The following is a 19,293-nucleotide window of genomic DNA, read 5'->3' as shown; positions in this document are numbered from 1 at the left end:
CATACGCACGCGCGTATGTATGTTTATATATATACGCTCGATGATTCACTGACAGAGTGTATTTCCCGCGCGTACATGCAAACGAATCCCACGGACGGCTTGGCCATTATATATCGTCCAGCACCGTGCGCCACGACGATTTCGGTAAAATGTGTGACGGTCGAAGCGACGGCCAAAGCCTCCTTTGACTTCTCTCTCGTGACCATAAACCTCTGATTTATGCCGCTTCGAGTCGAGTACGCGCAGCCGGCGCGCTACCGTTCACTAGCAAACCATGCGTGAGATCGACCTGTCGCGAAAATCGGATTAGTGGCCACCGCCATGTGCATTGGACTTTTTACTTTGCGCGATATCCCGGCGATGCAAATAGGCGAATACCACCGAGGCGAATGCCAAAGGAACCATCGAGAAGCCCGGATCGCTTCTTGCGTTTTGTCGTGCTGCGTCTTAGCTCGTCTTTATAGCTATCTTGGTGCGTCTGCCAGATTCCGATGAAAATCGTTTTAACAGGCGGATTTGCGATAACGTTGAAGAAACTTTGCCGTTCCCATGTATTTGTGTAACAATGCTCGTATGTGCGACTCCCCTTTCGTCTCATCGATTTAATCTTTTTACATCTGACTTCATATTTCATATTTTATGCTTCATTTTATTTTTTATATTTCATATTTTATATTTGATTTTTTTTTACTTTCATAGTTGCAGCAGAATTTTTCATGAACATAAATTCGCAACTCTAGATGAATTAGACGCCGCATTTCTTTAACTCCTCAGCGTGGAAAAAATATAAAAAAATTATCATTGCACCCTCATAATTTGCATGATAGTCGGATAGTCGAGCACGGCCCGAATCTCGAATATTCGAATACTATTGCTAAAGATACACAACTGAAGTATTACCTTTGTCGAATCCTTCTTGGCGTTGCAACGGATTTTTATATTATTTTCTACACGTTAGGCGAGTAAATGATAAAGGGAGATGCGCTAATAATAATAATCATAATCCTACGCACAACGTTTACAGCGTTGTAATCGCAGAGACGTTTCCTCGTCAGGCTTTATAATCCACTCAAATTAAAAATTGATTAATTAAGAGTAATTAACTTAATGAATAACTCGTCCGTCATTTTCCGTGCAATACGAGTTGCGCATTACTACTATTAACATTATGTCTAACGTAGAATACGTCGCATGCAGTTCTAATATTAATGTTTGCCAAGTGCAGCGAGTAAATGTAACCTCGTAATCGCTAAAATTGTCTAACATAATTAATGCTAACTCTATTTACGTATTTTGTTTATATGTCATGTCATGTTAATACTTGGTCGCGGAAGGTACATCTCAGACAGATGTGTTTTTTTCTCTTTTATTAATTCTTCTATCAAAAATTGGCGTTAATTCATTACACTGAGAGAAAAGTATATGATATTTGGAACTATAATGATATAGTAACCAAATTATAGTCCGAAATATCATATTTATAGTAAGTATTATCATAATATCGGTAATAATTACGATGCAGACATAGTATAACCAACTATATAATATTTTTACTAAGAATTATAGTAAGTTAAACTAAAATTATTGTATGGATACAAATATAAAATGGTAGGTAAAGTAACTCTTTTATATAGTCAATATTACCAGATAATATTTGCTAAATGATGACAGATGTCAACTATATGAATATTAAATCTCACTATATTTGTGAATGAGAAATTACCATATATGTGGTAAAAGTAACTAAACAATTATTTAAGACAATCATTGACTATATATTTGTGTTTATTCTACTATATTTTGCACAGGTTCCACAAACTATAAAAATATGGTTGACGCCAAAATGAACTGTAAAATATAGTGGGATTATAGTTAATTCAACTATATTTCTCTGTCAGTGTAGTATCGATCGCACGATCTCTTCGCGTCAAAATCGGACCTTGAGATGCGCGGGGAGCATCCCATTTTTCAACAATTCAGTATCAATCGGATGCTCAATCGCTCTTAGGCCACATTAAATAAATATTTCAATCAGAACGAGAGGGTCGGACGCCTCGTGTTGCACATTCGGGCCAACTGGCTCGGCACAATGTGCAACGGAGAAGTTCAACGACTTTGTGTGTTTCTCGAAAAAGAGACGAAAAGAAAAGGAAGGCGGACAGAGATGGGCTTCCCGATCGTTCGTTGAACGATAAACCGATCGCGCCTGGGCGGCAGCACTGCGGAGATACATTCACCGCTCGTTTAACGCCCTCATAAAAATTCTTTTCGTTCGGCCACCATGTCGAAGACTAAGAGCGAATGGATTTCTCGAGACTTCTGAGTCCGGCCAGACCAAATAAATACACCGCTAAACCTTAACGATAACCGCGAAGCTACAAATTAAATTATAAATAGAATCCTGTGTGCGAATCGGCTCTAGCCACTCATCGTTTGACGTTAGTTACTTTCACATAATGTACGTTAAAGCCTTATTTATTTAGAAGAGACTGATCGAGTGTGATCCATCGTAAGCGTTGGGCATTTGCTAAATGATCGTACACGTCGATTCGGATATTATGAACAAACATCGACAGAAATGTCTGTGACAATTAGACTCGAGGAGTACACACGTGCGATCGCACATGCGCGGAGACAAATAGACAAATGCGCTTGGTACGAACCAAGGCAGGCCCGACGAAGGTCGGAAACACAGACGGCGCTTTTCGTGGCTACGGAAATAGAAGGAAACCGTCAGATCAGGCCCTCTTCTCAGATCGAAGCGGTAAGCGAAAGAAGGTAGCGAGATCCGTTTATTTTTACAATCAGCCGAGGATTGAATCGTTCGGTCCACTCGCAGCGGGAAAGTTGAGAGAGGACGGAAATAAGGGAAGGAGCCGAAGAAGAACAAAGTGACGGATCGAAAGAGACGCTGAAGAGAGGAGGACGGATAAACGTGCGTACGCGCGAGCGGAGCAACGGAAAGAGATGATGAGGGAAGAAAAAAGCGAGGAAAAGAGAAGAAGAAGGAGACGAAGAAGAAGAAGAAGCGGACTCGGTGGTAACGGCCAACAGCATGTGCGATACATGCGTTTTACTATTACACGAGCTCGCCGTTCTCTCTCTCTCTCTCTCTCTCTCTCTCCCTCTCTCTCTCTCTCCCTCTCTCCCTCTCTCTCTCCCTCTCTCTCTCTCTCTCTCTCTCGGTCGGTCGGTCGGTCGGTTATATGAGAGCTTTTTTGTCAGTCTGTGGGATCTCTTTCTGCGGCTTTTGCCGACGGACCGACTAGAGGCACAGACCCGTACGTTTGCTTTGGCTACTTGCTCGTGATCTTCGAACGACGTCTCCTCGTTCGCCGGGCCTCCTCGCGTGAAGAGGCCCGTTTACCATGCGCACGAACACGCCGCAGCAGCGTCTGCATGTGCAGCCAGTCGCGAGTGTGCGGGTCGCTTTGGCGGCACATCCTTACGGGTGTGCGAAACCGCGGGGGACAAGTGGTTAACGGAAATTGGGGCTCTCGTACGTGAAGTGTTCTAAGTGGTTAATAACAATAATCTATCGAGAGGAGGAGCGCTAAAAACACGCTTGGCCGCTCGGGAGCGAGAGCGTTAGGAAGAAATTGAATTATGAGCGAGTAATTTTTAATCAATCGCGCAGAGGCCGCGGCATGTCGCCGCGAACACGTGCGCGCGGTGAAACTTCAGCAGTAAGTTGATCGCGTCGCGAGTCGATCGCTCGCGAATCTTACACTGACGCGCGCGACCTTACGTTTCCGATTCTGTATTGCCCGCTCGTATTGCCCGCGCGATCGCGTTCGGCCGTCGCTCGAGTTCGTTTATTTCGACTCTTCGTGTATCTCGCCGACTTGGCCGGATGGGAATAATGCCCTCCGCGCGCATGTGGGAAGAAGAGAAGCGCGCGGCAGACGGATCGCGGGGGGGATTGGGATGATCTCTCTCACTGTGCGTCGCAAAGTTGCTCAAACGCGGAGGACTCGCGCGAAATCAATTGGGAATTCAGATGCGCGATAATGATGACAGCGATAATAGGCCCTCATCAGCGCATTGTCGTGCCTATCTGGCGCTCCGGTAATGAAACGATTACTGTAATACATCGTTAAGTGTCGGGCCTCGTATATAGGGTCGCACTGTCTAGCCGGCACTTTGTTTGCTTTGGCTACATCTCCGCGATCTGCCGGCGGCTTCTCATATTCCATGGCGCAGCACACGCGTGGAATAGGCGCCGTTTACTCTGCGTGCACACGCGTGTAGACGCGCAATTGCTTTGACCATGCTTAGACAAGCCGCGAAAGCAAATACGTCAAGCGCGGGGGCTTTAACTTCCACGTTTTGAGCCGTGCCGTGGATTCCGCGCGAACGATATCCGAAGTGCTCCTTATGTAATGTTTGGATGTCTGATGAAAAATACTTCTCTCTTCGCGAAAACGGGAAAAGTAATCGGCCTATATTCGCGCGTATCTGCAGCAATGGTGTCACGAAAGCTGGGGTTTTCAGGTCTGTTGCTGCGACTTGCTCGCGACGCGCGTTACTGCAGATTTATCCATATTTTATTTGAAACTGTCACCTCGAATCGAAACTGAAGCTACGAATATCGATGCGATTTCTCAGTCAAACTCGAATGACGTTCGAATACCGAAATGTAATTTCATAAGGCGAAAATCGCGTTGAATCGCGATGACCGAGCACGTTCTCACTTGAACGTATCTTTCTCACCGAAACGTTAATTGTCATCTAATCGGCAAATGTGGAATTTTTCTGTTCCAGATTTATGCGGCGCGCGCAGGCGAGACGCGGCTGACCTCGACTCCCTGATATTTCGGTGAGTGAGAGAAAGAGATTTTTTTTTATAGCATATAAGGCGTCGTGTCGGAACGAACGCGACTTGGTTCCTGGTTGCGAATCCATATTGGGTTTCGAATATTCGACGCGATGCACTCGCGTTTCCTCGTAAACGAAATGATGGAAAGCCGCTCCTACGCGATCTACGCGACGCGTATCTCGACTTTTGGCACATGACGGCATGCTGCGCGTGCCGCTAAATTTCCCCAATGTTTATTGACTATTACGCTGAAATGGAGAAGTATGAAGCGATGATTTTATCATTACGAGACCTCCCGGCCTACTAGTTCACCGTCGGTTCCGATGTTTTCCTTGGCCGCTTGGTAGTTGATCTCGGGATTGCTTCTTGCTTCGGTGAGTGCGTGAACTGGCGTCGCGCTTAGTGCAGCGCGTGCACACGCGCAATTGCACGCGTATAACCGTCCCCGCCCCCCCCCCTCCCCCTCTCCTCCCATATATAGCGATTCCCCATTGAGTGCGGTGAACTACTTTGACGAAGTAACATTATCGATTCGCTCCGGAAGACGACCGATATAAAACGCGTCCCGCGAGCGTGGAGTCCTCCGAGAGAGAAATCTTGCTCTTAATCTGCATAATCTTCGTAATACATGATCTCAATAGTCTCACAAATTACATAATCGTCGTATCTAGACATCTCAAGTCTCATGTCGGACGGAAGACGTTTGTCCCATTTTCACATTCTCGAATTGCTCTGCGACGTGACGGGAAAAAAAAAAAAATACGGGAATACAATAGCAATTAACGACGTTAGGTCGAAGTTCCGGACGAACGTTCCGACTCACGTTCAGCAGAGCGTTCGGAGCTCATCGCGCAAACGAGAGACGATGAACTCAAACGAAGGTAGCGTAGGAAGGAAGGGGAAGAAGGGGCGAGAGTAGTGTTCGCTTCTGCACCGTGGTCTCTGCTCGTCGTCACGCTGTTAGCGCCGAGTTAATCGGGGCCGGAAATGAAGTGAGGGATAGAGGAATATTAATAACTGAATCTAATCAATTCCATGAAACGAGGCTGGCCACCCCGCGCAGCTCGAAAGAGCAAAGCTCTTTCCGCCCCCGCACACCACCACCACCCCCGCCCACCTCCTCATGCAACCTCACCAGCGATCTAATCAAATGCATCGCATTAAGCTAATTTAGTGGCGCTGGTAGCGTGGCGAACCGCCGCTCTCCTCTCCTTTCTCTTCACTCTCTCGCGGCCTCTCTCTCTCTCTCTCTCTCTCTCGCGCGCCGCGAGACTATTCGACTAGTCGCGCGACGGCTGGCTTCTTCCCACATTAATGCAACGCCGCCCGGCGACAAACAGCAAATTTTCAATTGTACACGCGCGTGCAAGCGGCGAGCCCTGCGTGGGGGGAGGGGGGGGGACCGTTTATTTTCGGCGTGCCAGCGAGAGGGCCGATGGTTAAATGAGCGACAGTAGAGAGCGGATCCGGCTTGTCGCTTCGCGCTTTTTTTTTCGCGCGACGTCGCGTAACGAATCGGTCTCTCGGGGTCCCGCCGAAGAAAGAAATGTCGAAAGTTCGTGGCGAAAGACCGGCTTGTCGCCGAGGCTTGGCGCGCGGCGGCAACGCTCGCGGCGATCTCGCGTAATGTTCGATCATGCACCGCTGCAAAATTGCCCTCAAAGTGTGCCTTACGCTTTGGGGAAATAATTACTCGCCACTCGCTCGTCGCGGAAATAGACACGTCGGTCTATTAATCTACGCCCGGCGATTAACATGTTTCATCCGTGCCCGCTCGCGCGAATCGGCCCGCACAAAGCGACTCGCGCGCGCCCGCTCGCGCGAATCCGTTTTCCACGGCAACGTGATTCTGATTTCTGATTTTACGCGTCACACGTGAGAGCTTTTCAATTGTGTCTTACTCTCGCGCGCGCGCGCGCGGCTTGGCAGAGGCGCTCCGGCGGGGATGTTTATTTTCGGCGTCTCGAAATCCGACTTTTCCAGCGGTTATGCCGCGGCCCGTCGTCTGCGAGAGGAACGGCGATGCTACTCGTTCGTCTCGAAAGAGTTATCGGCACGCGCGAGACTACGTCGCATCGGCTTCGCGCGCGTAAACGCGTATAAATCCCGCGTACCGCGCCACCGACCGCAGCAGGATGTAGGCTCTAATTTTGGGGATAAACTCCGAGAGGAAGAGAGATATAGAGACGGCAAGAGACAGAGGGAAAGAGAGAGAGAGAGAGAGAGAGAGAGATCCCAAGGATTCGCGTCGGCTATGGACGCGACTAATCACTCGTATATTTCAAGAAGGATTTGCACGTTGTTTATACAGTTAGGCTGTTACGCCACTTTACAGCGCGATATCCGCGCGTAAAATGTGTGCGTCTTTGCACGCATGGGCGCGATATGTTAAAATACTGCGTCTTTTCGCATCGAGGCTGAATTATTCATGCCAACCGGGCGCGGAGCGACGAGCTTGTCCTTAAATTTTGCGCATGTCTGAATCGGTCTGGAGATTTCTTTAAATATTCATACGTACATCTCGTCTAAAGATTCCTTTAATCAGCCTAATTTCTCAAAGCTTATATACACACACACACGACACAGTCGTTTTCGTCGTAAATGCGAGAGCTGTAGTATCTCGTGAGAAGTTGTGATTTCGAATCGCGGCTTGTGTTTTATCGTGTTCTTAAAATAACGAAATAACGTTCACGCAGCGCTGTGAAGTGTTATCTCGCAATTGCGCGATGGACTAGCGGTGCAGGTGATTTTCCAAGACCGTGTCCGTTAGTAGCTGTATCGATCATAACGTAACACATAAAATTCTGCATTTGCTGCGCAGTCACGCGATCATCGCAGACCTCTTTCCATAAGTGACTTCGTTTCAATGTTAACCTCCATAATTTACTTAATTATAGATCGTTCATATATAATTATGTGTTTCTTCGCGCCGCTGAAAAACTGTACGCAATAACCACTGCTATGTAACTGCGCGTAGCAGAAGCGTGTGGCTTACTAGAGCAGCGAAGCAATGTAACGAACCTACGGCGAACCTGTTTATCTATCGCAGTGTAATCTATTTAGTATTCGAATCGCTGGGGAATCGCTTTTCCTTAACAAACTGCAGGCCAGTGGCGCAAGCTGTGCAATAGCTAACGCAAGATTTTATCCTTTCTCAAGTCTCACCTGTGCGAATAGAAATTTGCAACTCACGTGTCTGTGCGCGGATTTTTGCTCGGAACAAATTCTCGGGTATTAAATATTAATAAGACCAAGAAATATCACACGATTCACTTGTCACTCGATGATGACAATCGTCTCGACACGTCGTAAATCGGTTCAAGAGTTATTTTAGTCAGATCAATTTGCGATAATCTCACGAAGAACAGTAATTTATCCATAAATTCTCTGATTGATTTATTTGTAGATTATTATCTCTAATAAAACCGTCGCGGAGCAATTTCTTCGAGGTAACTCTTGACGGTCCATTTGCGATATATTGAAACTCACCATCGAGTGGTCGCTCTGCGAGATTTCTTGATAAAATATCAACGCGGCTCACGCGTGAGTCGAGAAACGGTCCGATTTGTTTGCGAGGAAAGAATGGCGCCTGCTACCACCGGGCTCTTTGGCTCGCATTGTAAACGAGAAGTGAGCAATTGGAATGACGTTTACGACTTCGATCTAAACGGCCTCAACCCCTCCAGAGGCTTTCCCCTGCTCGTTGAAGCCTCCATGGTTATGCCGTACCGTACAGCCGAATCCGCGCTGCCGATTCATCTTCGCAGATCAAAAGGCATTTCGTGGAAATCGGCATTGGTGTGCCACGGCACGTGGAAATAGATTAATGGCGTCGTGAATCATCGTGTCGATTTGAAGTATACGCGCCCCGTTTCCGCGATTGCCACCGTCGTCTTTTACGTCGTTTTTAGAACACTTCGATGAACAGTGTTGCGGGGCTTGAATAACGGCGCAGATATTAGGAATCCCGAGAGAGATATGGCTTAACGACGACACGTCGTAACGCTCGGGCTGTTAGCAATTCGATAATTAATGCGTAAATCTAATGTCAGTTTACATAAAACATGCCCGCGTTACCACGACACCGTTACGAGGAGCTCAAGACGTAGTTGACAAGATATTACAAATTTGCAATTAAATTGCACGACAAGAGAGAGCACTACACGCGCTCTCAGCAACCATTTCGCGCGTGGCTGCAAATAACAGCTGGTATAGTCATAAATCCACTCGGAAAAAGAATTTGCCTTTAGCGTAAGTATCAACGACCGCCAGAACTGTTTTTACGGGCCGTTTACCTCTGCGAGGCGGTATCATCGAACTCGCGATGCCAGAAAATCAGTCGAACGCGAAAGCGGGGTGCCAGCGAGGCGAGAGCAAATGAGCGCAGAAGAGAGAGAGAGAGAGAGAGAGAGAGAGAGAGAGAGAGAGAAAGAGAGAGAGAGAGAGAGAGAGAGAGAAGGAGAAGGAGAAAGAGAAAGAGAGAGCGAGCCCCCGAGAGGGAGGGGCAAGGGGGAGGGAGGGAGACATAGAGAAAGAGAGAAATATAGAACGGGTGGACGTTCAGACCGAACTCGATACCATTCGCAAGTCTATATTAAGACGGTGGTATGCCGTGAAAATAAGCCTGGTTAGTGCCGTGACTCGGTAAGCACAGAAGCGGGTGGAGGCAAGAAGGGCGAACGGCGTGTGGGACGGATGGCGGTGTCCCAGACACAAAGACAGTTCGTTTTGGCATAAGTCAAAACTTTTGGTATGCGTGCATATGGTGCGAGCAGACTCGCACTGTCCTCTCTTGGTTCCATAACTGCCCTCTTTGCCTTCCCCCCCTCTCTCTCTCTCTCTCTCTCTCGTTCGTTCTCTCTCCGTCGCTCTCTCGCTCTGTCCATCATCCCTTTTATATCTTGGCGTTTCACTTGAACGCGTATGCGACGGACAGGCCACGGTACCGGCCTATACCGCGACAGCGATTTATTTCTGAGTCAATTAGGCTCGTTTATTTGCAACCACGGGATCCTCCCGAGCAATTACGTCATCGTTAACTGTTAACGCCGCATCTTTCGTCGGACAGGTGGCCCGCCCGTCTGATGAACCGATCATACCGTGAGTGACGCGCGTCGCTCGAAATTGCATCCCAGAAACGTATACCAGCTGCCTCGGCGTAAAGACTCTCCGCGCGGCACTGGCACGGCGACAGTCGAAGATAGAGAAGCGCTCCGGCCAGTGTTGAGCATTTGCTAAGTAGCAAAGTAGCATTCGCGTTTAATGAGTTACGTCTTGAACGCATACCGATAGCTGCTTGGCGCGAATTTACTCGCGAGAATAAGTTCGTGCAAAGATTCCTCGTCTCGGCCCGGCAGCGTTTTTTCCATTGAAAGCGCAGGTATAATAGCGCAGGTATAATATAAGCGCAGGTCTTCGTAGATACGAAACCATTGGTAAAATTGTCCCCGCACTATGGTCTGTTTCAAAAAAGCTACGAGTACGTGGAGAATTTCATCGTTGAGACTGAGCAAATCGCCTTTACAGGGGAGAATCGTTGTCGCTTATCTATCCTTGAAAAAGTCGATTATTCTTCTAGTTTTACGTTGCTTTATCGCCGAGAGAAATAAATGCGGGGGGTAAAGCATACGGCGCAACGAGGCCAGAGCCTCGATAATCGTGGAGAAAAAAAGACAACAAGACGGTGCCGAGTTACTTCATCGAAACAATAAATACGAACTTCCCGCCTACGCACGCGGCATTATTCTGCGGCTTAAATGCGCCTTAAATCACGTCGCCCGTGTCCGTAACTCCCGAAAACGCAGACGTGCCGTCACCTACATCTCAAAAATTGTCCTGCGAAAGATCGGCGGTCGTGAATCTCTACGACGAATCGAGGACAACGCGCGAACATTCGCGTTACGCTCCCGTGCTATACCTAGCAAGTAAAAAATAGCATGCTGTTAATTTGGCAAACTTGGCAAACTTGGGGTTGCCGGATGTCGTCAGTTCGCCGCGTCAAGACGAGAGAGCCATTCGCAAGGGGTTTTCCTTTTTGGAAAAAAAGACGCAATTTATTCCTCGTATCCATCCGATACTTAAAATTCGCAGCTTCTACCCGGGTAGTCAGGTGTTATAAACAGATACTTGAGACTAAAAATCACCAGTAATATCACCGAGTAATTGTCACCTGTTACTAATCATTTTAGTAGCTGATTTCGCATCAACTATTTCTTTCTTTTTTTTTTTTAAGACACTGTGCGCATTAATCGCGGGACCCGGATAGTTTTTACAACAATTGCTCATTCGAGTATCCTTCTGAAAAACACCTGAAAGGCACAGGTATCCGGACAGTACTCGAGTACACCTGCGTATTGAGATAGCACTGGCAGGTGCTAGTGTGATGTCTGTTTAGCCGAAAAATTACACCACGAAGTTTATCCGGTCGGCGCCCAACGTGACTGCATTAATCGTAAAGAGAATCAAAGGGAGGTAGAGGCATTAATTAGTCGCATATTCCTGGATCGACCGAGCGAAACATGTCTCGCTCGGTCTCGAGATTACCACCGTCTTGGCGAAGATCCTGAAGAAGTGAAAAACCACGCGCGGTGACTACGCGGCTATTCCTGGAGAAACGATGCAGCTCGCGGTGCAGCTCTTCGTTCCTTCGTTCTTTTCTCTTCCCTCCTACCACTTGATTCGTTTCTTCGTCTGTCTCCCTCTTCTCTTCTCTTCTGTCTCTCCTCTCTCTCTCTCTCTCTCTCTCTCTCTTCTCCTAGTCATGTTTATCCTTACTTTCTGCACCGCAGAAAGACGGATCGGTTCTCTAAATAAAATGACTCGGTTATTCATCGGCGCATTTGTACGCGTCAAGGTCGGCACCACATTTCTTTTCGGCAGGCGCCCGTGAAACTCTTTGTGAGCATTTCGGCTGGTCTGGGGTCGTAAAGCGGCGCTCCGGTTAATTGGTCGCCGGAAATTCGGACGCGCGGTCTATTTTCTTTTTGTGAGCATTTCGCCGCACGGTGATCTCTCATTCCGTCACGCTCGTGAAAGCTGGAATTTGCAGTGTTTACGAAATGTCGAAGCGCCGTTGTCCCGAAAATGGCGACGTGTCGATCGATTAGCGTTTCCGCATGTTTAATGACGATTGTTGTGTAAAATAGCAACATTGTTGTGAAAGAGAGCGAGATGGCGGCGACCGTTTCGTGGAATTTAATGTTGCGTGCGACATTAATTATACATTAGGGTTATTGTCACGCATGAGGACGATTGTCATGGCCGAGGTATCGGGATGAGAGACTTCTAAATTGCCAGCGATATGCGCGTGAAAGCTGCTTTCGATTCGTAACAATCGGGTCGTGTACTTACGACTTGCAAAATAACGCTTAATACGTTTTTACGCTGGCGAAGGCGATCGTTAGTAGGTAGTCATCGTTAAAGGCAAAACGAGACCGTGGAGCATTGTCGTTTCCACCAGATAGAAATCGTCACTTTCGAATTTGCCACTGTACGGAATTGCCACCGGAGAATCTGCGGAGTAATTGCCCAGTGGGTTTCACGGTGGTCGTAAACGTCCGAATAGATCAGACCTTTCTAGGTTCCTAGTGTGTGCGTTAACTGGTTTTCTCGAGCGAGCGTCGCTCGCGAAACTCCCGTAGGAAGTGAACTGTTAACGCAACGACTATGATAGACATAACGAGGCGCGCTTAAAAGAACGCCAATAAAATTTCAGCCAATGAAATATGACTGTGCGCGCCGCGCATTCAATTAGGTGGACAAGGTCTTGCCTCGTGGAGGCAAAGTCGAGCGAAAGACACCGTGAATATAGAAATTGTGGGGGGATGGGATTGAATTGGAGAGCGGTGCGCTCTCTCATCAAGTCCTCATCGGCTGCGTTCAGCGGGATAACGCGCTTAGTGGTGCGCGATTAGTGCCTCGTGGATTTGCTTGGTGCGTACTTTCAGTTCGAAAAGCACATACTGCACTTTGGATCCACCGATCGTTAATTGCTCGTTGAGCACTTTGTTCCGAATGCGCAGCATGTCCGGTCGATTCAAATAAATTATTATACGGAAAAGAATATAGACGAGCACCGGTTCCCCGCCAGAAACGCATTCGTACGCGGAATTATCGTGTGCACTTGTCGTTACTCGAGGGAATCTCAGACGTCGTCGTTTCCAGCGCGGCTGATATTGCACGCTTTATATCAGCAGGATATTTTCGCCTTATAATAGATAGACAAGTTGATTGCATCTGCCTCCGCGGATCTCGAGATTGCCCTCAACTGTCTAAGAATATCATCTCGCGTGATCCTCGATGTCCGTCGTCGTCGTCGTCGTCGGGGTCGTCGTATTCGTTGCGAGCCGCCGCGGCATCGTCGCCGTCTCAAGCGTAACCGAGCCATGCATCTCCGACGATAAATACGAGCTTTCGCATAAACGGGGGCTTCCCGCGGAGGGTAAGGGCAGTCCATGACGACACACTTAGTACCGCGAATAAAGCAAGCCGCGTCGTTGCACTTCGCATCTCGCTGCACTTCGCATCGCCGCTGTCGATCCGCGCGCGCGAGCCCAGGGGCGGCTCTGTCGTTTTCTACACCCACGCGAGCGTATATCGGCGGCCGAAGGTCCGCCTCCGCCCGTAATTAGATATTGATCGAGCCTTCAACGCACCTGTGCGGCGACGATGCGACCTGGCCGCCCATCTCGCGGCGCGATTTTGGACGCCGCGCGGATAATTTAAATATAGCGAATCGATCTCGCGGCTCGCGCTGCCGCTTATTCTATCGCTGGCACGTGTTCAGCGTGATGATGTGAAAATTGCCTTGGCAGGGTTTCGCTTGATTCGTTAAATTAATTGGCTTCATGGGTACAATATGCGGATTATTTATTTCCAGCGGTTCACCCAGCGGACTACCGTTTCACCGTACGGTATTAGATACCGTTCTCACTCGGTCTCGTTGCGTTGCGTTGCTACAATTGCAACTGGTTAATGCAGATGCCAAAGTCCTTCGAAAATCTCTCGGTTCTTCGATGTATTATTAGATCAAAGTGTCCCTTCGAATCCACGCTGATGCACACGCGCGGCCCGTCCGCCCCCGTCATAACATGTTAACAGAAAGAATGCGTACGCGCAGCTGGTAATATATCTCAACAACCTGCGCGCGCGCGCGCGCGCGCGCGGAATCAAAAGATCACCCTTGTCGTAGTTCCGTCACCTTCTGGGTGGCAACATTCATCAGATGACGGACGTGTCGTTACGAAAGACACGACGTTAAAACTGCTACCAGCGGCTGCGCTTGCGACTCGACGCCTCAGAGCGAAAATGACACGTAGAGTCCTTACTTACTCGTTTCCTTTTAGTAGACCTCCCTTGTTTCTTCGATCTCCTTTATTCTCGAATCCTCCTGCTCCGTCTAGTGCTGCGCGGTAAACGGGCGTTTCGCCGTAGACATAATACGACTGGTAATACCGCGGATGCGCCACCCGTGAGTGAGCTTAAATAAAACGCCGCTTTTTAATATGTCGTCTCGCGGATACAAAGCCGAAATTAGCGCTGTCGGTATAAATCGACTAACTTTTGCTCCTTTGGTGTACTCCTGCGCTCAAACTCGCAGGTATCGCCCGGGCGCTGATTTTTCTAGCAATTTGATCGCTCTTATCTTTCGCTAGGTTATCTTTACAATAATCGATCGAATTAAAATATTTACATTATATTACATCAACAGAAACAGAGTAAGAATTAAGAACAATGTATTAATGTGAGAGGTATCCGCGAGATACAAGAAGAAAGATATGTTATATGTTAACAGGATGTAGTAAAAGTTACACTAGCCACCAGTGAGCTAAAGAAAACAACATCATATCATAAGGACAGATGTAGCCTGTATCAGCTAAATATTTTCATGTTTGCATATGTTGCGCCATATATTATCTTTTAAATAGACGCGGACGTAAGGTACCTACCGTACTGCAAGGCAGTGACGGAAATCGAGGCTACAACCAACTAGTGGCCACTGTTCTTCAGTTTGTTGTTTCAGCAGTCGCAAACATATCCGACAGAAGATGGAAGTAGCTCAGTTACATTCACATTGTCGCAAGGGAACTGTATAAACACGAGCCCGTGGTGGGGCCTGGATAACAATGATATTTGCGTAAGCGCTAACTTTCCGTTGCGGCAAGTTGCGTAGAGAAAAGAAAAAAACAACCGCCCCCTCATCGAACGTGAGATTTCGCGTTCCTCTTACGAATCCTGACGGACGTCGTGACATAAAGTGGCGATGATATTCCGATAAGAGAGAGGAAAACACCACGTGTCGAACGTGGCTTATTTCGTATAACGGATCTCGCCGGTAACGTTAACATAATAATCGGAACAAATGAATATATCTGCTTCCCTCATGCTGGCGCGTGTGACTTGAAATAATTCATAGCGAACACGTAAAATCCAAATATAATTCACAAATTCCGAGCGTGGCGTATCGTTTTCTTCGTCATTGGCGTCGCAGGCTCCAGAGACACCACCCTGGTTAAGCGCAATGAACTCGCCATAAATTTGGCTGCGCATTTACCGCGGAGGAAGCTGCTCCGCTCCGCGAGAGCGAGCAAGATTCGAAAGATCGATTACTCTTAACGACATTGCCGCTTCGGAGAAAATCGCGGTATTAAACGCGTTAGTTGACGCGGCTTTATGCATTCCGCCGCCGGCCGTATACAGTCGCGCCCCGGTGACGTTCTCGATGTTGGTAGATATTATTGGATCGAATGCATCACGTCAAACGATACGTGAAATAAGTTATAGGTTAGTAGCTGCATTGGCACTGTTCGTGACAGCCTATTCCTGGAATGCTTAGCCTCTATTGATAGGGAAGCGTACGAACTAATTGTGAACGCGATTCACGTGTGCGTGTGTTTGTGTTGCGTGGAATTTGTCTCTAAATATTGAGAAGCAAAAGGAAAGGCAATAATAATGGCTACAGCTATATCACTTATTATTTGCTACTGTTCTCGAGATTGCCACACGTCACGTCACGAAAGAGTTCTCGGCTGAGAAGTAACGATATTTTAACGTCACAGGAGAAAGAGCAAAGTATTTAGACGAGAAAAGTTGTTTATTGCTACACTTTCTATCGTGATTATTCGTCACTTCACGCCGCGTACGGCGAAGCCCCGTGTACGACGAGCCAAGTGTGCGACGAGGAGAGGAGACGCTCGACTCTGCCTCGTATCAATCGTCGTTTGCAGCCATCGCTGAATATTTGTATATTCGTACGGGACATTTACCGCGATGCGACAGGTAGCGGCACGAGCGTCATCGGATCCTTAATTAAACGATTGACAAGCTAAGAACTGTGTGTCGGTGTGCCCAGCACGCATGAGCCGCGGGCGCAGACGCTATTTTCGACTTTTGGGGCGCAGGGGAGAAACAGCTCGTATTCCGAGTGAGGTGTACCCCTACCATGCTCGCGGTGGGCGTTACAGCACATTAGTGATAAATTAGAGCAGATCGCACACCTATCTTCCCATAGTCGTATCTTCCGGGTATCGTCCGCCAACTGGTATGAGATCTCGACCGGTCCGATCTCACCTCTTTCGAAGATTGTCCCCGATCCAAAGATAACGCACTAAGTAGAAGTCAAGTGTGCGCATGCTTGGTCTTATTACTTTTCAGCCAGATTTCATACGAAATCATTCGAGCCAGAGGGGAGAACGTTGTATTATTTATTTATTTAAATGTTAACGATACGCGCCAGTGTGCTGCGCAACGTGTAACTGAAATAGATGGTCAAACTTTAGTAAAATATTCCTTCTCTAGTCAATTTAGAATTTGGAGAGAATCACATCGACACCCGAGGAAACTCTCCTCCTTCCCGAGATATATGTGTAAATACCTTTTTAACGTAGAGTTTTTTTTTAGTACAATTAATAAACAATCGGTCACCTATTTCAGTTACACTCTGTGCATCGCACATGTACTCTAAATATTCCAAGTCCAAGATTACACCGTTTATGCGGCATTTAATTTCGATATTCGCAGCTAATCGTCAAAGATTGAATGAAACTCTTTGTTTGTTATCCGCGCTCCAATCCGCGGGCGTACCCGCGCCGCCACTGCGTCTTCTCGCTGGAGATGGCTGAAAATAAACGTCCTTCGCTTGTATCGGGAGCATATATTATTTGCTTCTTTACGAGACGTGGCCGTCGCCGCATGACTAATTGCAGGAACAACAATGGATATATTTTACAACGGCAACGGGGTGGTCGGCACGAGCGGCTTGAAATACATTTATTGCCCCGCGAGACACAATCGAATCCTGTCGGATGAGAGGAGGACCTCGCGCTGTGTTCTTCCTTATCTTTCACCGTAAATTAATCTCCCGCGTTTCTCTCTCTCTCTCTCTCTCTCTCTCTCTCTCTCCCCCTCTCTCTCCCCCTCTCTCTCCCCCTCTCTCTCTCTCTCTCTCTCACCCTCCGGGAGACGAGCTCTCGACCCGACGCCACTTTCCCTCCTCTCTGTTCTGCTTACTAATATTCCTAAAACATTTCCCTACCGCGCTCGCTGCTCTCCGCCGCGTCGATATTATTAGGGCGCGCATTTTACATTTGCGCGCAAAATATCCGCCACCCTCTTTTTATCCTCGCGTTTACTTATCTGTGCGTACGATTCTCCTCCGAATGTTATTGTCGATTGCATCCTGAATTGCGTTAATTAGCTGAACCGCTCGTTAGGGAATTTCGCTCGCGACAATTTTGTTCGACTTTTCCGTGTTATCCCACGCGCGCACAGATACACACACACACACACACACGTGCCCGCAGCGTGATACTCAAGATAACTCGCGCTGTTCGTTCGCGTACAGATTCGTACAAGCACAGGTCGTATTAATGATCGCTTGGTGTGCGCGTGTCAGACGATGGCCACGTAGCGTCTGCGTATGGTAGCATTGCGAAACGCGGCCCCGAGAGCCGCGATGCGTGAACAAATGCGGCGTGTTAGCATAAATCTCGAAATCCATTTGGAAGTGCGAGCCTATTACCGCGCTACGAACAGATGACGACGACGACGACGACGACGACGACGACGACGACGACGACGACGACGGGCGCGAACGTCCTGGCGGTGGTGAAGGACGGCGCGAGCTAATTAAACAAATGTCCCAGCAGATCAGCCCGCGAATCATGGGCTTGCCCTTTGAACTTAATACCGCGAAAGAACCCTTGTCCGTAGGCGAGCATCCTCGGTCGCGAAGTATTACAAAAATGATGCTCTCTCGCGAGACTCTTTGCGGTGTGATTACGTGCGTTAACTACTCGGAGCGCGTCGACACGCACACACACACACACACGCGCGCGCGCGCGCGCGCGTGCGCGTTGGTGTGCGTGACTCTCGCTCCGCGGCTCGTGCTTACAAACGATATATTATTCATCAAGTCGACGTTTCACTTCTCTATCCGAGTTCTCGAAGGCTACGCTCCGTTGTCCGCGTCTCAGTTTTATATATTAGCCGCCGCAGAGCTAGGCGCGCTTAGTCAATTCCGCGGTATCTCGCGCGCTCGTTATTCGTAATAGTAGCCAACCCGCCGCCGAGACCGAGAGACGCGCGGCCGCGCGCGCGAGGTGTTCTAAGGTGGCAATCGATACGGTCTTCTTTCGGGAGACAGCCGTCTCTCCTTTATCTTTAACGCCGAATATAATTTAGACATTAAAATGCGAGGCACAAGTGGCGGAGGCGTTCTATCGACGCGAGGGGGCGTCCGAGAAAGTGACGCCACCCGATGCAATTATATTTTACGTCTCTCGCTATGTTTGCTTCCCTTTCCAGCCTCTCATTCTCCTCCTTGTCTCCATCTTCCGCCCTTGATTCTCATTCCTCCGTGCCAAAACTCATCGTCTCTCCCTTTTCCCTTGCCTCACTCGCACACATACACGTGCGCGCGCACGCTCTCTCTCTCTCTCTCTCACTCTCTCTCTCTCTCTCTCTCTCTCTCTCTCTCTCTCTCACTCTCTCACTCTCTTTCTCTCTCGGTCGGTGTAAGTATAGATTTATAACTACTTAAAGTTTCGCGATTTATTTCCCGCTTATCGTCTGTCCGGATATGTCTACGGGGGTTTACTTATCACTTAGCAGATGCAAATGCGGGAGAGAGGGGGAGAGAGAGAGAGAGAGAGAGAGAGAAAGAGAGAGAGAGAGAGATGGATGGAGGATGAAGAAGGTGCGTGAGAGATGGGGTGCCATCCGAGTTTAAATTAAGCAGAAGCCCACTTGTCAGGCAACGCGTACCGATCTGTAATTATGAGCAGTCATCGGAAACGTATTGTGCAGTTTGTTCGAGCAACAAATTCTCATATCGGGAGATACGGCCGATCGAGATTTAAATTTGGCGCGAATATATTTAGCACGCGCATATTCCTCTCTTTCTGAGCGCGGCCGCGCGCAGCGCGAGCGCGTATATCTAGAAACGATTTTAATGTAAATTTCAACGCTCCTTGTAT

The 19,293-nt window shown here is 48.2% G+C and overlaps 1 protein-coding gene across 1 annotated transcript in view; it reads left to right on the top strand.

The window, feature by feature from the left end:
• Window positions 1-19,293, top strand: part of LOC105182430 (uncharacterized) — a 192,543-nt gene that overhangs the window by 1,558 nt on the left and 171,692 nt on the right. Inside the window, exon 2 of the mRNA XM_025298694.1 lies at window positions 4,765-4,819. Within this exon, the coding sequence (XP_025154479.1) occupies window positions 4,765-4,819 (55 nt within the window). The remainder of the gene's footprint in view (window positions 1-4,764; window positions 4,820-19,293) is intronic.

Source organism: Harpegnathos saltator, unplaced genomic scaffold, assembly GCF_003227715.2.
Source record: "Harpegnathos saltator strain DR-91 unplaced genomic scaffold, Hsal_v8.6 scaffold101, whole genome shotgun sequence".
Lineage (NCBI taxonomy): Eukaryota > Metazoa > Arthropoda > Insecta > Hymenoptera > Formicidae > Harpegnathos > Harpegnathos saltator.
Note: the sequence above shows the minus strand (reverse complement) of the source record. Positions and strands in the feature narration are given on the sequence as shown.